The sequence below is a fragment of the Cnephaeus nilssonii genome (assembly GCF_951640355.1).
Source record: "Cnephaeus nilssonii genome assembly, chromosome: 21".
In the NCBI taxonomy this organism is placed as follows: Eukaryota; Metazoa; Chordata; class Mammalia; order Chiroptera; family Vespertilionidae; genus Cnephaeus; species Cnephaeus nilssonii.
In genome coordinates this window covers 17477984-17495040 of record NC_137092.1, presented here as the reverse complement: position 1 = coordinate 17495040, position 17057 = coordinate 17477984, and the positions used below count along the sequence as shown (strand labels likewise).

Sequence of the window (17057 nt, the reverse complement as noted above, 5' to 3'; positions counted from 1 at the left end):
CTCTGACATGCTGAGCACAGGCAGAGCAGCTTCCTGAACTTCTAGAGAGAAACTTGTAAACAGAAATGAAGGTACTGAAGGTTGGAAGTTGAATGGAATACATTCAATTGTAGGGTTAGATGGTGCTGACAGCATCATAATCAACCTATCATTTATTAAGTGCTACCAGGGCTAGGAACTTATAGAAGCACATTGCATACATTGTTTCTAGTTATCATGACAATTCCATATATTAGGCTTTATTATTTCTATTTCAGAGTTGAGGAAATAGGTTCAATGAGATGAAGCCAAATGGCTGAATTTTTTAACTCAAGGACATCTGACTCATGATCCTACAACTCTCCGGATGGCCATGGGATTTTACTCATTCATTTATTTACTCATTCAAGAGATCTTTATGGAGTGCCTGTTGTGTTGCAGACTCCGTGCTTAATGCTGGGAACAGAGATGAGACTTAAGCAGGTCACAGTCTATTAAAAGAAGGCAGACATGGAAATTTGAAATACTACAAAATAAGAGTTTTAGATGCAATTATAGAAATGCATGACAAGGAATGGGAGAAAGAAATTCTATGGTGTAGGGTGGAACATTTGCAAAATTCTAGGAAGCAACCTTCACAGAAACTACTGTGGACGGGTGCCCAGTGGAAGGCCTGGGTGGAAGTCAAGGCAGAATCTGACACATCTTTCCTGGCTCCGCAGACTCCTAGCTCTTTTGCTTCAATGTGCCCTTCACATTGCTAATAGAGCTATCATTTTAAATGTACATATAATTGTACTAATGCCCTGCTGATACCATCCACTGGTTCCCCATCACTTGCAGAATCAAATCAAAATGTCTTAGCATAGAACAAAGACTGTTCGGGAATGACCTCTTTGTCTACCAATCTGGCTGCACCCTACACAGCTTGGATCGTATGCACTGGCCCCCTATTTTTCCAACTCCTAGCCCAGACTCAAGTCTATTGACATATTCAGTTATTTCCCACCTAAGTCTATTCACACCCAATGTTCCCTCTGCCTGTGACATTCTTCCCCTTTGTCCAGGTGTCAAAAGACATATCTTTCAAGATTCGACTTTAACATCACCTCCTTTGTGAAATGTCATGGAAAGAACATGACTTTAACGTCTTACAGAGTTGGATAAAATATTGGCTACAAGGTGTTAAAGACTTGTCCTTGGATATTTATTTAATTTCTCTGATCCTTTGTCACTCAATCAAATGAGCATAATGATACCTACTCACAGGGTCATTGTGACAGTTGGCACAGTTTCAGTGCTGAATATATGTGAATTCTTGCTCCTTTTTTCCCTGGCAGATTTGATCATTCCTTCCTCTGTTCTATCATTAATTCTTTGGTTTTATTGCTTTTTAAATGATGATTTTTAAAAAATATATTTGTTGATTTTTTTTAGAGAAAGAGAGGAAGGGAGAAGGAGAGAGAGAAACATTGATGTGAGAGCAGAACATTGATCAGCTACCTCCTGCGTGCCCCCTACTGGGAATCCAGCCTGCAACCTGGGCATGTGCCCTGACCAGGAATCAAACCAGCAATTTTTCGATGCATAGGATGATGCTCAACCAACTGAGCCATACAACTAGGGCTTAATCCCTAATTCCTGAACATTTCTTTAGTGTGAGGATTATCTTACTACATCATAACAGTATGGTATACACATCTGTTTTGTCTGCCCCCAGTCCGTGATATCCTGAAGGGAGGCCATTGTCTTAGTCATTCCCAGAAACTCAAAAACAGTTCCAAGAGCATAATAGGTGTTTGATAAATGTTTGAAGGGAGAAAAAAGTAGAAGAAAAAAGATGACTTGTGCAAAGATGATAAGATATGGCTTCCATCCAAGAAAACTTCACAGTCTAGTAGGGGAAGTTGGCTCACATACAATTCAATATAATACTTGTCATGTTGTGATACATGCTGTACTTATAAAGAAGACCAGAGTCAGAAGGGCGTGGTTCAGAGGGAAAGGGTAAGACTTCCTGGAGGAAGAATAAAGTTGTGGAGGGAGGATTCTGGCCTGCTGGCACAAGGAATGTTCACGGCTCCAAAAGCCATTAGAATATAGTCGGGTGAGAGAGGAAGAAAATAAGGTAATTTCTACATAGAAAAAAGACATTTAATTATGGTTTTGATGAGGCAAAATAGCTCCCAACCCAAAAATTGTCTTTGCACTCCCCGTTCCCCGCTCCCCACCCCCCACCCCCCCCATTTCTAGCATTGCTCTGACCAGGTTTCTTTATATAAAATTGAGATCAGCACAGTAAAAGTGTCACTTTCCGATACTGTGGGTTAAGCAGTCTTCACGGACGTGCTCTGAGAGGGGAGGACTGGGCTTACCTGCACTCTGGCTTCAGTGAGGTTCACCCTGCGGGCGAGGTCTTCCCGCACAAAAGCATCGGGGTAGTGGGTCCGCTCAAAGACACGCTCCAGAGCCTGCAGCTGGCTGCTGTTGAAGGTGGTCCGGTTCCTCCGCTGCTTTCTCTTTTTCTTTTCCTCTGAGTTCAGCTGGTCATCTGGAATGGAGGACATTAATGATAAGAAGCGGAAGTCATGTTGAGGAGGGATGGGGTTCCCCCTTTATACTTCTCCTCTGTGTATCTACAGTGAGCTATTGTTCCCTTTGCTCACTGCTTTGCCAAGGTGCTAGAGCCAAATGCCACCCATAGGTGCTCATTAACATCCTGTGCCCAGAACCCCAGCAGTTCTGATGCTTGGTTGCTGCTTTGAAATCTGAGACCAGACCTGAGCTGTCACAGGGACACTTCTTGCATGCTCTGTGAAGCCTGTTTTGTCAAAGAGGCTAAAGGAAAATTTTACTGTTGTCCATGTTCTCTGGACTTCTCTAGAGCTGGAGGAGGAAGAGTAGATGGCTTTAGACCTTATTTATATCAGACAATATTGTGTTCATTCGGATAGTTTCACAACCAAGGAGACCAACTATCCCCTTGGTTTCTCTCCTAATCACAAATGCAGTATTACAGAGTAAACTGATTAGAGGGGTTTCCGTTTTACCATATGTTCTCCTGGGAACAGCCAGTGATTCCTAATTGCTTTGCTCAAGGCTCTGTGTCGTTGCTGAGGCCTCAGCCTAGAGCAGAACTAATGCTCACAGGACCATCCACCTAAGCTGACAGTGGCCTGGGACTTGTCCTGTCACCCTCTGATAACTCAAGAACAGGGAACAGCACAAAAAGATCTCTCACAGTTTCACCCCCAAATTGATGTCTAAGGTCTGAAGACCTTACGGTCCTTTGGAGAAACATGACCCCAAGTTTTCACTGTCCAATTCCCTCCTTGGTTTCCCCTGAGTTCCCCCAAAAGTATACTGGCAAGCTGATCACCCAGCCATCTACAGTAGGTAGAGAGTCATGTGCTCCTGTCTTGCCACCACTGCTCAGCCCAGGAATGATGGATGTGTGTACTGAGCGGAAAACCAGCTGTGCTAGCACCCCATCGAGCTGTCACCCGAGGCCCACGCTACTGCCAAGTCTGTGAAGCAGAGACCTACAGCATGAGCTGCTGAGGCCGAAGTTCCTTGCCCGGCCTGATGAACTGGACATCCATATCCAAAAGCTCTCTCTCTCTCCAAAGAGATTGGCTCAAAGAGAAATATGAGGGTGAGAGAGGATGGAGAGAGGAGAGCTTGGCTACTTGCTTCACATTCCACAGGAAGGAGCTCTTAACTATTTTTCCAACATGTAAAGTCTCCTGATCTTCTCTGACCGTAAGCATACAACACACTCAAGAAGACTATTAGCTCCAATTATCATGTCCTAATGACACCTACCTGAGCTCTAATATTATCCTTATTACAAATCTAGGGAATGTTCTAGATGTGGGTGCACATTCAAAGTGTCGCTCAAATCCAGTAGCTCCTCACTCAGGTCTCTCAGTGCCTAACAACTGAGGCTTCTAAGTCCTGACCAGAGACCTCTTCCTCATGCAGGCTGCCTTGTCAGCAATGCCCCTGGAACTTAGAAGAGAGAAGGTACATTTCTTAAAGTATCTAGATATAGCCTGTTGAATTTGTTTTCAGAGAAAATGGGAGACTTTTCTTGTCTTTACACACTGTTCTGTAGAAAAAACAACCACCTGTATGATCTCAACCACTTTCCTCCGGGTAGGAAGCCCTGATAGTCATTCTCTCGACTTCATGGTTGGTCTGGCCCACCACCTCTGTAGTATTTTTTTAAATATTTTTTTATTGATTTTAGAGAGGAAGTGAGAGGGAGAGAGTGATAGAAACATCAACGATGAGAGTCATTGATTGGCTGCCTCCTGCACACAACCTACTGGGGATTAAGCCTGCAACCTGGGCATGTGCCCTGACTGGGAATCAAACCCATGACCTCTTGGTTCATAGACTGATGCTCAACCACTGAGCCACGCCGGCTGGGCGTCTGGTATTATTGAACCTCTACGAGGAGCTCTGCTTCCAAGTCACTGTTGTGACACTTAATAACAAACAGATCGGTGGCATCTCGAGAATGGAACCAATTTAATGGTCATGATTTCTGGGATCTCTCAAGGTCTGGAATATTCTAACCAACATCCCAGTTATACCACTGTTTAGTTATGAGCAAAATTCATTTACAACAATGTCAACACTAGAATGCAAGCACCTAGGATCAAACACCTGTGAGCAGTTAGTTGCATTGCATTTGTATTCTTCTTCCAATTTGCATATTTGGAGTCATTCCTGTTGTCCCCATTCTCTTTCCCAAATTTCTTTGTATACAGTTCTATATGTCCTATACTTCAGGTCTTTCTACGTCATGCAGGCCTTTACGACAATACCACAACCTGCATTTCATGTTCCCATAAAACAGAAGTCTGCAAAATATCCTTAGCCTCCATACCTACCCCAGACTGAGACCAGACCAGAGGCTATTGTTTTTAATCATATAGAGGAAATCCTTTATAAAGCCAATGACAGGATTTGTTTTCTTCCCTCAGGGAAAAAAAATGCTTCTCCGATATAATCACAAAGTCTCAACCCTTTGTGCTGTTGTGTAAGCTTGTTTCTTCTTGGACTGCCAAACTGTGATCGCTAACAAGAGTATTTTATGTTTTGTTCTTAGTTCTACAACCTGCTACAGAATCCTTGGTAGTTCTTTGTCATCTTCCACTGTTCACTCAAATCCCACTGACTGTCCACCATCAAGCACCAGCTCCCCTGGCGTGGGAGCCAGGGAAATGGAGAATTAGAGTTTCTGACAGAGAGTAAATAGCTATGATGACCTGAGACCATTCCAGCAAAAATTTCCCAGCGAACATTCTTGTTGTTTTTAACAAATGAAAACACCAGTCCAGATCATGTCGAAGGTGAGAAAAGACACACGAATGACAGGGGTCCAGGGAGTCTGGGTCTGGCAAATGTCCTTCAAAGTGTGTGAATAATAGAAAGAGACAGTGAGGGGGCAACAGGGACAGCTTGAGTGGCAGCCCTTGGCTCGTCTGTCTTTGCTCAAGAATCACAAAGTGCGAGTCCCCATTTTCCCCCATGCACACGCTAGCACAGGGTCCAGCACAGTCTCTGCAGCAGTGTGAGAGGACATATAAACTCTGTGGAGGTTTAAGAATGAGGGCATTGGCTCGACTGGTGTTGGCTCAGTGGTTGAGTGTCGACCCAGCAACCAGGTCACTGGTTTGATTCCTGTTTATCAGGGCACATGTCTGGGTTGCTGGCTTGATCCCCAGTAGGGGGCGTGCAGGAGGCAGCCAATCGATGAGGTCCTCTCTCATCAATGTTTCTGTCTTTCTATCCCTCTTCCTTCCCCTCTCTCTAAAATCAATAAAAGCATATTAACAAAAGAAAAGAAAGAATGGGGGCATTGGAAGGACCTGTGATAAGCCCATCAGATTCTAGACTGAACATAAGGGAGAGAAAGCAATGTGTTTTTATCATTGCTGGAAGATCATCTTGCTTGTGAAAACAGCTACAGTGAAGGTTGATTTTGAAATATATATTCAAGGATATTGACATCTAATCAGGAAGCATCTCATTCCTTGGAATTTAGAAGTGGATAGGATTCACTGAGCTGCAGAATAACCAAAGGGGATATGGATGCATATTTACCAAAATCATAATGCTTCAAATCCAAGGTGTTTATAGGTTTTATGGATGACTATGTATGTTATGGATGACAACTAATTGCAAGCATGAAGTTATCAACAAGCTTTCAGATAAAAAACAAGCCAAAATGACCCCATTAGCCAGGTGCAATCATAAAATATTAGCACCAAATGAAACCGGAGAAATTGTCTAATTCAGCCCTATTATTTGACAGATGAGGTGAATAACACCTAGAAGAACAATGTGACTTGCCTCAAATAACAAAACCAGTTGTGGCTGAGCCAGGACTCCTAATGCTACTCCATTCTCAAGAGCAAATGACAAGTGTGTGCTGTGCATGAGAGGAGCAAGGGAACGTTAGGGATATAAATAAAATAAAATAAAAACCACTACCCTGAGAAAACTTTATGGGAAAGACAGGTTTTCCATCATCAATAATAATAAAAGCATAATATGCTAATTACACTGGACAGCTGAACAACCTTCTAGACGTCCTTCCAGATGACCTTCCGGGTAAAGCCAGAGCTGTGAGGGCTGAGCCCCTTGCACGAATTTCATGCACCGGGCCTCTAGTAGTTATATAAAGAGGGTCTAAGAAAGAGGGTCCATGTGCATCACATATTGTCATTCCTATCAGAATAGCCATTAAAAAATGCAACCATTCTCTTTCTTCCCCCATTGAAAACATAGGACACATCTGTAATATTTTCAACAATAAAGATATATTTTTAAAAAATAAAAGCCCTGACCCAACTAAAAAATAAAAATGAAAGCTAAAAAATGCAACCATTCTCATCTAGAATAGCTACTTTGATCCAGATGTTCTTGAATTTTCCTTTTCAGTGGCCTCCATAAGTCCTCGCTTCATAAATTAAATATGTGAAAGGTTATTTCATCTCAGTAGTACATCCCATCTTCTCCACACACCCACACTTGCACTTTTTTTCATTTTAGGACCCAGTTCAAAATCTGTTTGCTATGACACATCTGAAATCTTACCTTCCCTATAAAACTTCCCTGATAAGTCCATTCTCTAAATTCCTATATATATTTTAGTATAGAATCAAATATTTGGTTAAAATTATGGTTCAGTTCTTTGTCTGTAAATGTTTTATCACCTCAGGTATTCCTATAGAAAAGAAATATGGTGTCTAGCTAAGTTAAATGACAATAAAATGTGAAGGAGTTATGATAGTATTGTGGTATAGAAGCTGTCCCAGAAAATCAGAATCTTGGTGATTCATCTGAATAATTTCTGAATTCCAGGTATTCTTTTTAAACAATGCATAGCAAATAATTGGGCTAACATTATCTTTCTCTGTGGATATTTTTACCTGGGGGATGGGGAACACCTCTTCCCATGTTTCTTTTTCAAATAGGTTAGTCATCAGATCTAGAGATGGGTGAAATTGTGGTGGTTCGGATCCCTTTGAAAATGCAGGAATTGGCCCTTCATTTTTATTCCTCAATAGAAAAGCAGTCCTCAGTCAAGGATGGATTGGAGCAAATAGGAACACACATAGAAAGAGTTATTTTTCAGTGGGTCGGGGTGTTAGCATATGTGCCAAGCACTTCTCCAGGAAAGAAGCCCTAGGTCCCAGGTAAGATGCCCCTGGTGCATTCGATTACAAGTTCAAGAGAGCACTAGCTCTGACCTTGGTTCTAGCATGAAATTCACTCTGGACTCCCCATGGGGCTGCCAGAGTCGGTAGAGAAGACAGTGGGAAGTGCCATCCTCAGGACTGAGGACCAGGCAGCAAGCCATGATGCCCTACTCACAAAGGCCTTGCACTCACCACCAGGCTTGGGTTAACTCCCCGAGACCCTGACCCTCTTCTGCTCTCTGTTGTGTGGGAGGAGCCTTGGAGAGTCCAAATTGGGATGCCAAGTGTAATTTCAAGGTACAGCAAAAACATATTTTAAGATTAAAATCCGAAGAGAAATGTGTTGTGTGTGCCCAAATCCCATCAATTTGGGAAGCATTCTGATGCAAGAAGGTAAAACTCCAGCTTCAGTAGCAGAAACCAAAGGCCACATCAAAGCCTGTCTCCTGCCTCTTGGTTGAAAACATGACAGGCGAGCGGATCTAAAGAGCAGCCCGCTGATCATTTTATGGGCATGGAAGAATGTTTTCAAAGGACCTACATTGCACAACAACTACTTACTTTAATGGGATTTGTGTGGTTCAGGCCCTGTAACCTTAAGAAAATTGAAGGGAGGTATAATTGCAAAAGCCACTAAAAACTGTTTTAGCTTTTATTGCAAGCCCTATGAAAAGCAGCGAGATAGAGCTGCGGCATCCACTTGCGTTTCTTTGGTTACACTGAGTTCCAGTTGCAATTAGGACAGCATCCTTTTAACATGGGCCCCGGTAAGTGGCACATGGGTCGACAAACTGGGCTGACTGCTGCATTGTAGACCAAGGTTAGTGCATCACAACGACCAAAGCCAACATCAGCAGCACATCCATACCTTCTCAAAGCATCATCTACCAATGAGTCCTAGCATCTGTCAAAGGGGGCCAGGCCTCTGCCTGTACAAATGCCTAGCTGTGCGGCTGGCTATTGTCACCCCAGGGTGTATTATCACCTTAACAGCTGCCAGACCCTGAATGTTACATGGTAGTCTTTGATATGCATTTTTTTCTTCTTACTGTCAACTTGGCCTAGACATGGTTTATTTTTAGTCAAGTATTGGTCTTAAACCTTATAAAATAGCATTAAAACACCTTAAATGTTATTTGGGGAACATATTTTTCTTTGAAGAATAACATGCTCTGAAAGTGTAAAATAAAAGTATTTTAAATGGTTTTGACTAAAAAGATAAGTCAGTGGCTCTCACTAAAGCCAGTGCAGTTTTATGTAGATACAGCTCAAAGTTAAGCTCTCTCAGCATAGCCTGCCTTCCTCTGAAAAGAAGACACTGGAGAATGTGAGATAGCCTATTGCAATTGGTACTGTGTTTGACTTCACGTCTCATTTCCTTCCACCTCTCTAGGACCAGTAAGTTCCACAGAGCCAAAATGTTAACACAGTTCATATCACATTTTCTGCTTTAACTCTCAAGACATTTTTTCTGAAAGAATTCAGAAACCTCCAGGACATCAACAACATAAAACAAGCCTTTCCTGCAATCCTCTATTGGAGCCCTAACTTTCTTCTGGGGCTACATTGATCATTTCCCCCGTGCTGGCTTGTTTGTTCCATATGACTCTGAATCTATTTTAGGCTGAGAGTACAAAGTTGATGTTTGTATTTAATCAAAGCTCTTAGCAATGCTCAGTAAATATAAATGAATAATCAGATATAAAATATTCCTATATTGAGATTATTATTATAGGAGTTCAGTTACTGAACAGAATACCTTCCCTTTTTGATACTAATCAAATTCTGGCTTTAGACATGTAACCTACTCCCAATTTTTCAATGGATGAATCACTTATTGACTCACTTTTCAATTCATTTCTGGAAGTCAAAAAAAGTAAAAAATAAGAATGTTCTAATAAGACCCAACTAAACTGTAATTGAGGAGAGGGGATGCAGAGGAATAGAGTGGAAAGTTAACTGGTTTGGAAATCAGAAAATCTGTGTTTTCCTATAGACCCTGCTACTTACTAGCTATGTGGTCTTGGGTAAGATACTTCACTTCTCTGACCCTCAGTTTTTGAAACAATAAAATGGAACTAGGGTCCTTTGCAACTTTGATGAACACATAGCAGGCAGATAGTCTGACTCGTCATAGGCATTTGGTCAGATGTGCTGAAATTTCCCCTTGGACATGGACTCGTCGACGTCCATCACTCCTTGTCTTTCTGTTCACTCTGCTGGTATTTAACTATTCAGTAAGCTTTCTATCACAGCACAACTGGGGAGAAAAGTACGACAACCATTCAAATATATTGAGATGACAGCTTGGATAGAGAGCATAATTGATATCTAGGGAGTTTGAATAATGAAAAAAAAGGTTTAAAAATCAAGAACTGAAACATGGAAAATTGCACATGGAAATTATGCCTAGAAGTTTGTCTAAAAAAACCCATTTGGGACAATTCTGCTGCTAGTCAATTCCTGGCTTTCTGACAAGCCAATTTTTCTTTCTCAATTTAGGTTTTGAAAAGAAACATTCAGAAAGCATGCAGATTCTAGCGCTCAAAAACAGGTAAGCAATTGGTGCCTTTAACAAGTAACCTCATGAGAAATAATTTTTTTTTTAAAGGCAGGAAAGAGAAAAAAGGCCAAGGGCTAAAACCAGGCCATGAAAATTCAATGGTTTCCCTGCCTATTTGCTTTGGGTTGACTAATTTGGTTGCCACATTCTGAAAACACAAAAGTTGGGTCATATTACTCAATATTTGCTCAGTGAGGGTTTTTTGTGTGTTTTTTTTTTTAATGTCGGAGTGCTTTGATAAATTCTAACGGGATACAAAGAAACCCAGGAAGGCAAAGTTCTGGGAAAAAGAGTGCATTCTGACCAAGATTTTAAAACCTCTCTAAACTTGCCATATTCCAGGTGTGTGGTCCCCTTGCAAGTGCCTGGGATTTGACTAAGATTACAAACAGAGCTCTAGATGAGCCATGCTCTGCTGCCTTCTCTGGTAGTGGTTTCCCTTTGTAGTGAGGCTGTTGTCATTTCCTGGAAGACATAACATCAATCTTGACATCAGCGGTAGAGATTGGTGTCTTCATGGGAGGTGACCGCCCTAAGCCATTTTGTTTTAATGATTCATTTTTAAGTAATAAATGCTAATGTTCTAAAGACAAATCTGATAAAAAACAGATTTTTAAACAAAAAAAAACACACACAACACAAAACAAAACTGAAAGCAGATAGCAACAAAGGAGATGTGCGTAATGAATGAGTAAGCTCAGCTTTTGGAAGGCCAGTGGTGACAGAACAGGACTCTCTTACTTGCCTATAAAGACAAGTATGAGGCATTTGAACACTTCAGAATAGAAGCATGACTTGTGCTTCATTATATGTCTTCATCTCAACTTACAAGGACAAGATGCCTATAGCAGAGAAAGCCACAGGGAACAGAAAGTTAGCTTTTCGTCACAGGAAGAGGTGGAGCCAAGGGAAATTCTGTATGGAGTAGATGAGGAGGGCTGGAGAGGAAATTAAAGCCCCTTCAACCTTCTACAGCAAACCAATGAAGACAGAAAAATGCTAAAATGGCCAACATAAGCAGCTTGGTAATTTGTAAATAATGTTTAAGTGAAAGGAAATTGAAATTCTCTTTCAAAGAGTAAGAAAAGCCAAAGCGTCAACTGTGGTTGAAAGCCGGACATTTTTTTGAGGAATATACCACCCTGTAACACCTCTGGGTTTCACCTTTCTAGTCTGTCAAAAGGTTTGCTTTAAGAGAAAAAAGACACATGGTTTTAAAGTGTAATGACTGGGTATAAGCATTTTCTTAAGTTTTGCTTTAAATTCTATTGTGAAACAAATGTGGAAAGAAGTTTGGATTGGCAATCAGGAGGCTCAGGTTCTCATTCAGAAGGATCACGGACCAAATCTGCAATGTTAGGCCACAGTGGCCTTACAGGCAAAAATTATAGGTTGGGCTAGGGCACTGAGATCTCTTTCAAATCCAGCATCCTGGGTTTTTAGGATTGTTTTTATGTTTTCAGCAGAAAACTTTCAATAATTATTTGTTTAACAAAATGACTGAATCATGCCCTTCTGTTGCTATGTTTTTGGTTTTGCTTTGTTTTGTTTTTGTCTTTGTTCTAGAAAACCTTTGGCTAGAAAATATATCAGATGAGAACTATACTCTAATTATACATGCCTGGAGAAAGCGTAAGTGACTGACCTATTCCTCCATGCCCAGAGCACTCTGCACAAATAAGTCTCCAAATTGAAATTAATACGAATCTTTATTTTAAGTTAGTTTACCTAAAAGCACAATTAAGAGCAGAAGGAAACCAGAGAGGTTTATAAGAGACAGATTTCTAAGAGAAAGGTTATTCTAACCTTTAAATTGACTAAACAGAAATAGGAGTAACTGCTCTTTCTTTGCTTTCTTCTACCAGCCTTGATCTTCTTTGACTTTGTCTCTTTTTGCCAAACAACACATTGTAGGCCTCACCCTATCCACTGATTCATTATATTGATGACTCCTTCTCCTGCCCCAAGTCTCAGTTTACTGGTCAGCTCTTCATAGGGACCTTCTCTGATCAACAACCAAAAGTATCCTTTCCCTCATTATTCTCCTTCCAGCAGTGGAACCATCTGCTTTAAAACACGTGTGAACTGGTAATTATTGATATTGTCTCACACTACAATGTACATTTCATGAGGGCAGGAGCCTTTTCTGACTTGTTAATGGCGGTGTCCAGCATCTAACATTAGTGCCTGGCCGCCTTCAGGTACCTTTCTGTGAATGGCAAAATGGACATGTTAACTGTACTTGGTGAAAACGCCTGTTGCCCACACCCTGGTCAATTCACGCTCAACCAAACCTGGCAGTCCTTTCAGGGATGCATTCCTGTAAATTCCTGGCACACAAGTGTCCCTGTTATAAAGACCAACTGCATTCTCTCTAAGGCATGTAAGTTCCAGAAGCATGTGTTACCTAGGTCTTCCATGCACCTTTCTTGTGCATGACTTTGCATCAGTAATTATCTCCCCAATGAGAAGGTAAGCCTTAGGGCAGGTGAGCAAAGTATGTGGAACAGAACCCCATTCATCTTAGTAGCACTCAGTACATCCTTGACTTTGATAATGATGACACATTTGGAATTACTGACCATTTAGAGATGACTTAGTACAGTTATTTCTGTTCCCAAAAATATATGTTTACCTTTAGGTTGTATCCTCTTCTAATTAGTCATTTCAAGTCACTGTGTCTTCTATCCTCTTTCACCGGCAAAGGAGCATGGGTAAAAAAGCCTGGCTAATTCTTTCTCCAACACACGGGAACATTACTGCCTGTCAACCACACCTAAACCTAATTATATGGTGATTTCCTCTCCAGGGATATATGACTGTTTAAACTAGTAAGGAAGATGATACACTAAAATCATCTGAGAAAAAATGTTTTTGGGCAAAATACCCCAAAATCCATGTGGAATAATCTTATTCCACTGAATCATGTCCCTTGTTGCTGAACAGCCCTAGAGACCGTGTTAGGTGATTCTGTCTGCTTCGAGTGGAAACCTATGAGTAATCTATGTGTCACTGTGACTCATGTCATGACCACCACTTCCAACTCCCCAGCATCTGCAAGCTGGCACGAAGAATTCATACTGCTCAACTCATAACAGGAAGAAGTCAGGATGGAGGAAGAGTTTGGTTAACTTTTCTAGTTAAATCTTCATTAAAAAGATGATTTAATTAGAACAGTTAACCAAAGCTAAGAACAATGACTTTTTAGTCACCACCTAAATCATTCTTTTCCTTGGCATCTATTTCTGTCATGCCTTCAACGTCAGTACAGGTGTTCTTCCTTCCACATTCTTGCATCTTTGCTCAGATGTCCACTACTTTAAATTTTTTCCAACTTTTAAAATTACTTTCAAAAAAGGACTTTGATGATAGTATGTCAAACCAGGAGGAAGAACAAACTGGGACAAGCTAGAGTGTAATTCCACTATCCAACCATTCCCCAACCATGAATAGGACTTTCATTTGCCAGCCTTCTTCTCATTTCTTCTCTGTTCCTCTGTAACTCCAATTAAAATGACACAACATTTGGTGACATGATTAACCTACTGGAAGTCAGCATCTTTAAAACAAAGTATCTTAGGAATACTCTAGAAGATTTTACAAACCCAGAGACTCATAAAAATCATCTACGGATTAGATATATAGATGGAAGAAGATATTTTAGAAATCAAATTTTATAATCACAATATTGCTATAAATCGGTTAAAGTAAGTGTGTGTAGTGGTAACTGATTTGGGCAAAAATGGGGACATAGTAAGCTGCAGTTTAAAAAATTTTATTTCACCAAAGAGGGAGTTACCTAGAAGGAAAGCTGCCCCTTGTAGCTATTGAGATGTATTTCTAAGACCCCTACTGGGGTCTTTCACTTTGTTCTCTGTGGTTATTTCCGTACTAAGGTTTTCTAGGGGTAGTGGTCAAACCACCCTTTATAGCATAATTAAGCATCTTTCTCTACTACAGATCTGTTAGTTTGGGGTAAATCTTCTTGGCTAGAGGATTATTATGATTTTATTTCCTGGAGACTTACAGTTTTAGCAACATTTCCAGCTCTTCTCAAAGCCAACAGGGCACACTAGCTTTGGTGGCCACAGAGCCTGGTGTGATGTGATGTCAGTATGGTTTACGTCTTGACTTGGGAAAACCCATTTTTTATATCAAAGATTATTTCTAATTAGTCATAGGCCACAGATCAGATTTACATAATAGTGATTTTATGCCCTTTTCTATGTTGTCAGCAATCTAGTGTTTATAAACCAGTGGATTAGAAGTCAGACAGCCTGGGTTCTCACTCTGTCTGGCCCTAAAAAGTCATGTGATTTTTTTCTTTCCCAGTCATGTGATTTTAAGAATATAACTTTGCCAATCTGGGTTTCTATTTCTATGGCTGTCAAATTGGGCATCGTATTAAACTGTTTTTAGTGTCTCTTTCTGATTTTCAGTTATAAATTCCTCTTCAAATACTTACCAGTTAATAAATCTGTGCACTCAAAGAGGGATATAGTAAAAAGTAATATATCTATTTACTAATTATATCTGAGTTTGGAATATATGAATTTAGCAATGGATTAACTGTATATTATATAATTTCATGGATGCATATTTCTGCAGTCAAATCTGCAGTTTTCTAGATGTTTTAAATAACATTACTGATTATCTTTGTGGATATCAGGATTATGTCAACATTGCATGGATGCTTATATTCTTTGAGATATTTTTAAAGAAAATATTCAGATTTAGCAGGTGTTCAAACAATGGAGAAGAGAGCAAAGATGAAAAACTGTTTTATAGTGTTCTGGAATTTTAAAATAATCTAACATTTAAAGATGGGGGGCATGTTTCTCCTGAAATGTCTGTGTACCTGTGTGTGTGGGTGGGTGCGGATGTGTGTCTCTGTGGGTGTACGTTGTAACTCAGCTCAGACAATCCTGGGTTGAACTGTAACAGTGCTATAAACATGAGAACCAGAAGCAGATCCGATTGCCCACAGTGGAAAAGACCAACCTGTGGCATTGGGAAACATTTCACTTGTTTGGGCTTTCTGTGCAGCCCACTAGAAGTGCTAAGACAGATCATCGTTACCTAGTCTCATGCCAGCTCTATCTGGTAACTCACTTTGACATATCAGTTTCTAGGTAGGAACTCCCAGTCAAAAACCCATGTGATATCAGTGCCAGTTGGCCTCAGCTATAAACAACAAAAAAGAGAAGTATTTTAAAAAGATATTTCAGATGTTTAAAATTTAAATAAACTGTGAGGGCATATATGGGAGTGGGGTGGGGGGGGCAATGGCAAGATATGTACACATATAATACCTTAATAAAAAAAATTGGAAAGAAAAAAAAAGGCCAATAAAATATTTTCAGTGGGGAAAAAAAAAAATAAAATAAAATAAAATTTAAATAAACTGAGGCAGAAAGTATAATGTTCCAAGTGAAGTCAATTCCCAAGTGGTGTTAGTTGGTACAAACAAGTACTATATCAGTGGGGTCTTAAATTGCAGCATAATGCAGACATGGAGGAGGAAAAGTGGCAAAGAAAAAAAAAGAAGCAGGACATTAAAGATGAATCACTAAGAATGATCTTCCTTTAAACTTTGAGAGTTCATACATCCCACTAGGACCCAAGTAATATGTGAGACTCTGGAACCATTGCAGTATATGTTTCAAAGTCTAGGGCAAAGCCACTAGGTAAGTTTTATGACTCCTTCTACAAAAGCAGCTTCTTGTCGGAGCTGGAAAAATAATGTTACCGAGGATCCAGTAACAACAGAATCTAGGCCTCTTTATTAGATTCCAAGTTGCTGCCTCCTCCAAAAGGAGAGCATCCAGAAAAACAATTTATTTCCCAGAGCAAGAGAGAACATCTAATATTAAGGATTAGGAAAAGTTTGGTGTATAGTCTATCAGACACAGGCTGCAGATCTGTTAGGGCAAATCTGTCTACCATTTGTTTCAACAAAGACATCACGAAAGTGAGTTTCTCTAAGATCATTCCTTATGGGAGATCAGGACAGGAGACAGGAAGATATATGCCACCGGCTTTCCAAAGTCTCTCTTGCTTCTTGAGGTTCCTTTAAGGATATAGCACAGCGGAGAAGGCAAGTTAGCATCCAGTCCTATACAATGACTGCAGTGACCAATGGCCAATAAATCAGTTACATCTTGTGTACCCTACTTAACCTTTGGACATGATGAATATGTGGACTGTGTTTTTTGTGGTTTCAAGCCAAAAGTTAACCACAGCCTACAGATTTTTTTAACCTAAGGGAAAGAACTAGAAACCTATGTTCTCTACTTTATTCTCAGGGCAGTTGGAGGGAACTGAATTCCATTAGCCAGAGACAATGTAAATGAGTTCATAACTTCTGAGGGTTGTGAGGTTGCATTTCTATGGTGCCTTTTTTCCAAGATCATAAAACACCTCACATATGCTATTTCATTTATATTCCAAATGTCTATAGTATAAGGAAAAAGCACTCACTGCAATTTTAACCAAAAAAGGTATTAATGATTTAATACAGATAAGCAAAACTAAGGAAAGCAATATTTATCTAATTCAATGTATAGGGAAACCAATGTTTAGTGACATTTTATTTTTAATTAAAATTTTATTTTACTTTTCCCAACTTCTCTAGATCACATTAATTATTCTAATTAATAACTGTAATTGTCCCAGGTGCTTGATTTATGTAATTTAGCACATTGTTATACACGGCCATATTGTTGTCTTTGTTTTCTATATATTTCAGTCTTAATAGCTACCCAGAGGGAGAGACTGCATGAATCAGGAATGACACT

At 40.1% G+C, this 17057-nt stretch overlaps 1 protein-coding gene across 3 annotated transcripts in view; it reads right to left on the bottom strand.

The window, feature by feature from the left end:
• Window positions 1–17057, bottom strand: part of PRRX1 (paired related homeobox 1) — a 66838-nt gene that overhangs the window by 13997 nt on the left and 35784 nt on the right. For all 3 annotated transcript variants that reach the window (XM_079761266.1, XM_079761267.1, XM_079761268.1), the window contains exon 2: window positions 2355–2530. In XM_079761266.1, coding sequence (XP_079617392.1) covers window positions 2355–2530 — 176 coding nt within the window. The remainder of the gene's footprint in view (window positions 1–2354; window positions 2531–17057) is intronic.